Here is a 9,096-nt window from a genome sequence, read left to right as displayed (position 1 = left end):
GGAAGATTGTGAGTACCATGTTTAAAAAAAGGATAAAGTTGAAATGAGTCTTTGGCCTGCCTTCTAAATTAACACCCATACACTGTTGAAATAATCTTTTATACCTACAATGCTTGTTTGAAATTCAACTTCCATCAGATGAACTAAAGAAACCTGATATTCAGGCTACGAGAAGCTGACATTCTTTTAGTTGTGCCCGCAAATTATTTTTCATTGTTTTTCATGGTTTTAGGTTCAATTGTAGAGGGCATTTTTTAAAATTTAGCTCAAAATGTATATCTGGCTAATATTTAGAATATACAGTAAAATAATATTTATGCTCTTACAGACCATGTGATCTGCGCACCTCAAAATGCTTTCCAATGATACATGAACCCTGTTATTCCCCTTTTACACCTAGGGAAATTAAATGACATGTCTAAGGTACAGCACAGAAACAATGGAAAAAATGGAAGTAAAATCCAGGTTCTGTCCTTGCTCTGAGTGAAGTAAATGGGAGTTCATTCATTTAAGGCATGGGTGTTAAAGATACAGTTTGTGGGCTGAATCTAGCCTGTGGAGCCCTACAATCTGGCCCATTGTTCTCAGTCTGACCTGGAGCATGCGGCCCATGCTGGTCCAGGCCTTGTGCATTGCATGAAGCTTGTGGAGCTGGTTTGGTGCCTGCTGTGTGCAGTGTCCAGAGCTGGACCCCATAGGCTGGTCCAGGGTGTACACTCTATGTGGCACCTGTGCCAGACTAGCCCTATGTGCTGGTTCTAGGGCTGATCCACATCAGGCTCACAGACTGTCCCTATGCTCTGGAGCCAGCACACAAGGCCAGTCTGGAGCATCAGATGCACCAAATGCATCGCACGTCTCATGTTGGCTTTGCACGTGAACCCCAGGCTGGGTCTGGTGCGCACTGCATGCAGTGTGCAGGGCTGGTCTAGGGTATACACTGCATCACATATGCCCTAATGCATTGCATCACACTGGTCCTGTGTGCTGGCTGTGGTGGGAGGGTGGCCACTGATGCATATGCAGAATACCGGAAATCCTCTTGGTGAAGGGTGGAAACACTGGCTCCCTTGGCCAATCAGTGGTGAGGGGTGGGGCCACCACCTCTTTAGCCAATCAGCACTGAGCAGTGGGTCCACACAAAAAGACTGCTATTCAGTCCATGAGCCCCACACCAATGAATGCATGGCACCCTGTGAAATGAGAGACAGCAAGTACTAGGATCAGCAGCAAGTTTGTGAGCCTCTGCAGTTCAGCCAGCAGGGAGCTGAGCCTCACTCGCCATGCATCTTGGTTTTACATATCCCACAGCTCTGCCATTCTCTCCAGACTGTCCAGCCTAGAGAGAATGTGGCTTAGCAGGTGCGAGGCTCGAGCATGCCCTCCCCACACTGGGATTCAGTCTCACTCCATCCCAGTTTCATGACTGGGTGCCAGGGACACACACTGCACAGGGACCTCACTTCCCCCCTATCAGCATTCATCACAGACACTGGGCACCCAGGAATCTGCCCTGGCCACATTCTGGTCAGAGCTGGGCTGAGTGGGGTCAGTGGGCACTGGAAGCCTGAGGCAGTGCAGCCAACTGCCCAGCAGGAGCTTCTCTTCCTTCCCCCAGGAGACAGACAGGTTTGCTTGTCTCGGAGGAGAAATAATGACTTAATGAGCTGGCCTAGCTGCCCAGGAGCCCAGAGGCACCTCTGCCCAAAGCTTCCCCTCCCCATGTAGCGGGACACCCCAGGGACTCACCAGGCTGCTCTTTGGGTGCCAAAACAGAGCCTGTCCCACTGGTGTTCCAGCAGATACAAATGCGGTGCTCTACCTGCCTGCTCTCAAAGCCATGACCTTGTGCCGAGGCCATGTTGGGGGGAGGGGGAGGAGATTAAGCAGTGTGCAGACCAAGTTCCTGTCCCTGGAAGCTCAGCTGCCCCCAGGGCCTCTCACATACCCAGCCCAGGGTCAGGCATGCAACAGTGCACTCTCTGCTCTTGCCATGCCTGTGGATGCACTTTAGCCATGGCTCCTCACACAGGTGCAGAGGGACCAGCCTCTGGATCCCCCCACCTCCATCCTTCCCTCCCTCCCTCCCTAGCTGACTTGGAAACCTGACCCTGCTGGCTGTGCACTGCCATACCTCTAATCACAGCCAATAAAATTGTGAGGACAAATGTTTGACATGCATTTCCACCAGTGAACTGAAAAACGGGATTTTCTGCAGTCTGCTCCTCATTGAAGAACAGACGGGGGACAAACGGTTTAAAAACAGGATGGTCCAGTATAAAAAGGACTAATGGTCACCCTATCTAGTGGTTGGGGCCCATCAGTTGGCCAGATCCAGCCTGTAGACTGGCCTTGCATGTAGGACCAAATGAGTCTGACACACCTGATTTAAGGCATATGGAATCCAGAAACAACAATACGTTTAAGCAGGTGGGGAACAACCAAAACTTTCAAAACAAACTTCAGCTCCACCCAAAGGTTCTCATCTTATCTTGTATTGCAAACCTCTCTCCCTTATGGCATATAACAAAGTCCGGTGCCAAAGAACCTGGAATACAGAAAAGTTTAGATTGCAAATTTAAGAACCATTCAGATTTGGGGATATTGTCCTGTAATAAACATCTACATCAGTCAAGATTCAGGTGTTTGATCTCTCTTCACAATGAAGATAATGTGGTTTGACACAAAATTTACTAAAAACTAAAATGCCCAGCATAAATGAAATCTGACTGAATTCTTTGCTGCATTTTTAGTCCATCTTATTTCCTGCTTTCATTAAAGTTTTCATTATCCTAGTTGTAAACTGACTGCATCAAATGCCTTAAAGTACATTAAAAATATTTCCCTTTTGGCAATTGTATCACAATTCTAGTTCTGTAATTCCCTTGAATAAATATTATTTTAAAAGGATGGAAACAGCTTTTTGGGAAGAGTATATTTTGATATTTGATCCATATTCTTTGTTGAATATTTGATAATAGTGAATTTATATTTATAATAAGGCATTTAAATTAAAATTCTCAAAAAGATTTAAGAACAATTTAGTCTGCAAAAAGCTTGATTAAGAACAGAAGCGATTTATAGAAACAATACTGAAAGGCAGCCAAAGACTGCCTATTCAAAAACTTAAAATACTTTTTTGAAACATATTAAAGTACTCCTGACATTAAAAAGAAATTTAAAACAAAAGGATTTATTGAGATTTTTCTCTAGGAAAATTATTATTAAACAGCAGCAAACAACATGTTGGTAAAACACATGGTAAAAATATATTCTTTTAGCCTGAGAAGAGTGGAAGCAAGCATAAAACAAACTAACAAAAAACCCCAGAATACAGGTTTCATCCTTATGTTCTGTCCTTTGGCCATGTTGCAGTTAAACCACTTCAGCATGTGCTTAACTTCTACCATATAATTAACTCCCAGGCTAAGTACAGACAGTCAAAAAGCCTGAGGCTGACTTGTTTCAGTTTTTGCAGGTTAGTCTAAGCTACAATAATTGAACCAATAAGCAAATGAACAGACATTCACTTTTGATTAAGGAAATGCAGCCACATGCCTGCAGTGGCTCAACCCAGAAGCTGGTGGGCACTAAAGCACTCATGGCCTGTGTGTTTGCTTCTTCTTCCCGCTACCCCTGAGGTTTCTGGGGTTTGCAGTCCAGACTCATAGCAGCAGGACTCTTCAGGATTCCTTATCACTCCCTTTTCCTGCTTCCAGGTGCCTCTGGGACTTGTAGTCTACAATCACAGGCAGCCCTAAGTAAACAGGTCAGGAGAGCTCCATACTCGGGGGAAGGGAAGTTTAACTCCCCCCCCCCGGTCCCTGCCCCTAGTAGGGGTTTGCCTGATGGAGCCAGTGAGCCAGCCTTCACTGGTCCATTTAGGGAGCAGAGGGGCAGGGCCAGCCCTGCTCTCCGGAGCAGACAGTACAGCACAGCCCAGGGCTGCAAAGCATGCTGGATGCTGGGGAACTCTGATTTAATTTGGACCTGGACAGAAGTTTCATAAAATAGTTTGACCTAAATCAGTTAAGTCTGATACTACATTCAACCAGGTTTATCTTAAACTAGTTTCAGTCATTTTGAAACTGGCTTATGTGCACTGAACTTATGTTCTGTTATAGGTTTAAACCAGTTTCTGGTCACTTAAACTGGTTTACGTGTAACTTCTGTTCCTAGCCCCATTGAAACTACTGGGACTTAAGTATGTGCTTCGGTGCTTTATGGAAATGAGACAGCTCTCATTTCACTATTTCTTCTCTCTCCCCCTTTCTCTTTTTGTGCTACAGTACTTTAGAGGTCAGCTTTTTCTCCTCATCAACAGATAAATTGGCAAAACAATGACCTCATTCTGAACCAAGGACTCCAGTCAAATGCTCTTGCAAGTTCTAGAAGTTTTCTTCTTAGGACCTGTCTCTATTTCAGGTTGATATTTTATTTCAGTGCTTCCACTGACTGCAAATGCAGTCTTCATAGCAAGACAAACCAGATACTACTAGGCTTATTTTGTGGAGGGAGCCAATCAGCAAATGGTCAGTGGTATGAGTCCTGAAGGTTGAGGTTAGCTCAACATCAGGCATTTCTTTTCTAGAAATATTCCATACATGTAATACACATGTACACCAAAAGAAGCTAGATCACTGAAAAAACCAATCCATATGTTTTACCACATTTACTTATATATTTACAAAATATTCCCATGTGGCTCTTCGTGTATGCTTGGGAGATACCAACTCTCTCAAATTACTTGTGAATTGTGCTTAGAACTGCCAAGGCAGTAATGAAAGGCATTTTATAACTTCTAAAAAACACAGAGCAAATAAAATGTCTAAAAACATTAACAAGCATGTGTAGTTGCTGTGGATCAAGCTTCTGCACTTTCTAATAGAAACAGCCACCTCAGGGCAAGGGGAATTACAGAGGATTAATGATGAAGTGAAGTTAATGGCTCTTACCATTCCTCCACCCATAATTATACTGCCACTAGTCATAACTTCCCAGGAAATGGCCTGTGCTCAGCTCCAGCTTGATTGCAGTTTCCTCAGATTCAGTTGCATTCATTTGGATTCCAAACAATTTGTTCTGTTGGTCAAGATACCTTGTAGCTTTTCCTCCTCTGAAAATGTTGGGAAGACTGCATATTTATTGTTTGCTGACCGACTAAAATACCTGTGAGGGTCTAGTGGTTTATGAGCAAGACTGAGAGGTGGGTGTTCCTGAGTTGTAATTTGAGCTGATTCTGACTAGCTGTGAATCCTGAATATTCCTGAAGATGGAGAGTCAGAATACAGGAAAATGCAGGTCCCAGTTTCATGGGTTCTGTATGCTCTGTAACTCCTTGCGGGTGGAAAAAATGAGGCAGGGCTACATAATGGGGCAGTCTTTAGATGTCTCAGTATATCAGGGAGCGCATGGCCTTACAGCTCAGAAAACCAAATGGATAATTTGGGCTGGATAAATGTATTTACTTGAAAGCACAGAAACACAAGTTGGATTGAAGCTCTGTTCAAAATCAGGCCCATCGACTGTATATTAAATTTATATTTCTAGAACTTATCTTTTAAAGTGACTTTAAAATACTTTTTCCACTTTGGGAAATAAAATGTCTTGGCCAATCTATACAGTTCTTGAGAAAAGGTTCTCCATGCACTGTTAGAACATCTGTGTGAGCAAAGGAAGAAGTAAATGAGTGATGATTTTGTGTTCTTTTATTTTGTTCCATGAAAGGTTTTGAGTTTATTGATACTGATTTATGAAGACAGCTTTGCCTTTTTTTCAGGCAGGTGTTAACGAAAATGATTTTTATGATGGTGCTTGGTGTGCAGGACGAAATGACCCATATCAATGGATTGAAGTAGATGCTCGGAGGCTAACAAAGTTCACTGGAGTTATCACACAAGGGAGAAACTCTCTCTGGTTGTAAGTACATGCTTATTTTCCTCCCTGTGATGCTAAAGTTTGGAAGTAAAGTGTGGGTTTTCCTCATTTTTCAAGAAAGGGAAGGAGAGAGAGATGGTGTAGGTGAGAAAAGGTGTTTGAGAATGAAGGTAATACAGACAAAAAGATAAAAAGAAGTTGTTTATACAGTAGGGTCGGGGTTCAAGAATAAGGGAAACAAATGTGAAAGTAGTAATTTACTTCAACTTTTTAATTACTTATGACAAAACACAGGATAGTACACTTTTATAACCCCTTCAGCATTAACATTTTGCCGTTGAGTAACTCTTGGTACTGAAATTTCTTTACTAGGGTTACCATATTTCCAGTATCAAAAGAAAGGATACCTGGGGGCGGGGGGTGGGAAAGGGGAGGAAGGGGTATATGATTCTGGAGGGAGGGGGGGGCGTGATATGCCTGTGCCCTCCCTCCTAACCCACAGTCCCCCACCAGCCCTGATGGTGCTCCTCACTCCCAACCCGCAGCCCCTGCCACCCCAGCCCTGCTCCCCATGCAGCTTGCACACCTGCACACACACACTTTCTCTTTGCATCTCTGTCTCTTACCTGGGAGCAGCTGCCACGGTCCACACATGGAGCACATGATCCCCTGACAACCAATCACCTTCCCTGCTGCTCCAAGCCCCAAGCAGCCAAGCTGCAAGTTTGTGGGAAAAGCAGAGGTAGAGCAAAAACTTGGACATTTGCTTGCATTTTAAAAACCTGCCCAGACAGGAGGACAGGGGGTCAAAAAAGAGGACATGTGTGGGAAAACCTGGATGTATGGTAACCCTATTCTTTACCTAAACCAGTGTGCAACTTGCTTACGTTAAGTTTTTTAACTGTTGTCCAGTACCTAACAATTATTCTATTAGCAATCATGTTACTGATGCTATACATTTTCATGGGGTGGGAATCGGGAGTGGGGGTGGCGCTGTGTTGTTGCACCACTGCTGTCCCTGGCTGACCTGGGTGCAGGGGAAGCCCCAGAGCCACTTCTGCTCTGCTTTAGCCTTGTGCTGTGGCTGCATGGGGTGCCAAACTTAGCAAGAGACAGCAGTGACTGTCCTTCCCTCCATGATCCCCACAGGCCAGGAGCAGACAATGGAAGGATGAACCTGCCTTCCACTGCAGGGAGTACTGGGCTTGGCTGGCAACAGTGCTGGTGGTGCACAGATTCCTCCTTCCAGTGACTGCTCCCTCCCCAGAAAGCACCCATCACTTTTCAGGAGCAGGTGCTGGAAGGAAGAACCTGTGTGCTGCCACTGCTGCTGTCCCTGGCTAAGCCAGGCTCCTCCGAAAACTACTCTGCACAGCCCCTGGATGGAGGCATGGCTCTGGGCTCCTCCAGTGCCCAGGTCACCTGGAAACAGTGGTGGCAATGGTGGGCAGCCTTCTTCCTGCCCCTCCCCACCCTTTGTGTCTCTGCTTCCTGCCTGGCTTCCTGGTGTCCTTACCAGTCTGGAGACTCCAGCCATGTCTCACCCCAATGCTCTTAAGGATGGTGTGTTGCACCCCTCTTTAGTAAATCCTGGAACTGCCCATGCTAATACATTAGTGATCGCCAGTTAACATCTTTTGAAGTGACATCAATTAGGTCAACCCTTGTAATATTGTTTATATATCACATTCCATAGAAAGAAAAATGCTTTACAGCATCAACACAAGGCATACAAACCATTCTGATCTGAGTTCCACTATCTGCTACATAGACTGCACTGAGTTTGTGCATTGCAGGAAGAGTAAGTGGAGGTGTGGTAGGGCCAGTGAATTTGGCCCCTTTATATATGTCCAAGGGGAAGCTCCTCCTCTCTGCTTGGGGAAGGTTGCTCATTCTAGAACAGCTGAGACCAGAAACTCAGGGCATTTTTACACATGCTCCAGGAAGGGGAGTTCTTTAATTAGAGCAACTCCGAGAGTTGCTGTAATTAAAGCACTCGCAGCATCTCATGTATCAGCATCCCCGCGCTTCAAAATGGTGGCGGGGGTGCTTTAACTTAAGCTTGTCAAACAAGCATTAGTTAAAGTACCTGCCACCATTTTGAAGTGTGGGGATGCTGATACATGAGATGTGGAGGCTGCTGGAGGCACACTCACTAGCATGATCCAGCAGACTTGATTAATTGAGTCTGCTCTGACGCACTGTACTTACAGCGTGTCAAAGCAGCCTCCCCGCATGTCCGCAGGCACACTCAGTTTCCATATCCTATTTCATGATTCCTTTTAAAGGATGAAAGTATACTGGAGTTCCATGTTTAATCACAGACTAGAGGCTTTTCTTCCTGCCTCATTAAATTTACGCACGCTGTTACCGGTTCTGCATGCACTGATGTGCATACTTACTTGTGACCACGCTTTTGGTTTAGACACAGATTAGGCACCCATTGTATTTTTGAAAACTAATACCTTTATGTTTGCTATTCACATTTTATCTCTTTCTCTAGCAAAAGGCTCATTGGTTGTGTTGGATGTTTACCTAAACCCAGTGGCAACCAAGTGTAAAAATCACTGTAGGATTTGACACCTTACTCAATAATTCTCTTTCAGATTTTTTAACCAATATTTTCCATCCCAGCAAGGCCCTGTTAATGAAGAGCAGAGCAGACTGCACATGTTTAATTGACGTAGGAATCGAAAATGGAAATTGCTCTCTGCTCCTTCTTTTGTTAAGGATTTCTAGTTCATTACTGACTTCCAGCCTGAGGCTGTAATTTGGCCCAATAGGATTGAACAGGATGTGAAAGGAGGGAAGATATATTTAATTGTTATTTTAATGCTTGGTCTGCTCCTGCTTAACACTTGCAAACAACTTCAGAGGTGTTTCTGTTAATGTCAGTGGAGTTACTTTGGAGTTACTTCAGTACAAAACTGATTTAACTGAGATAGGAATGAGACACCGGACAGTATCTTGTGAAAATAAATAGTAGTTGAAAGTTACCATGAATTTACTTCTTTCAACCTAGAATTCTACTTAGTTTTCAAGGGACTAGTGCTTCAGTTCTTACTCCAAGAAACAATCCCATTCACATCACTGGAGTTCCTTGGGTGAGGAAGGGGATAGCAGGATCAGATCCCTTTAACAAGATCTATACCCTACCCTGTCCAACCCTATTAGACAAAATCACTGCAGTAAAAACAAAATTTCTCTTTTTAAACAGGA

General features: G+C 44.3%; 1 protein-coding gene across 1 annotated transcript in view; it reads left to right on the top strand.

The window, feature by feature from the left end:
• The window catches only part of CPXM2 (carboxypeptidase X, M14 family member 2), a gene marked incomplete at its 3' end in the record, with an annotated part of 143,062 nt that overhangs the window by 57,104 nt on the left and 76,862 nt on the right, over positions 1 to 9,096 (top strand). Inside the window, exon 4 of the mRNA XM_006031600.3 lies at positions 5,780 to 5,919. Within this exon, the coding sequence (XP_006031662.2) occupies positions 5,780 to 5,919 (140 nt within the window). The remainder of the gene's footprint in view (positions 1 to 5,779; positions 5,920 to 9,096) is intronic.

The sequence above is a fragment of the Alligator sinensis genome, unplaced genomic scaffold (genome assembly GCF_000455745.1).
Source record: "Alligator sinensis unplaced genomic scaffold, ASM45574v1 scaffold232_1, whole genome shotgun sequence".
Classification (NCBI taxonomy): Eukaryota; Metazoa; Chordata; order Crocodylia; family Alligatoridae; genus Alligator; species Alligator sinensis.
The sequence above is the reverse complement of the archived record's forward strand: the minus strand, read 5'-3'. Positions and strand labels throughout refer to the sequence as shown.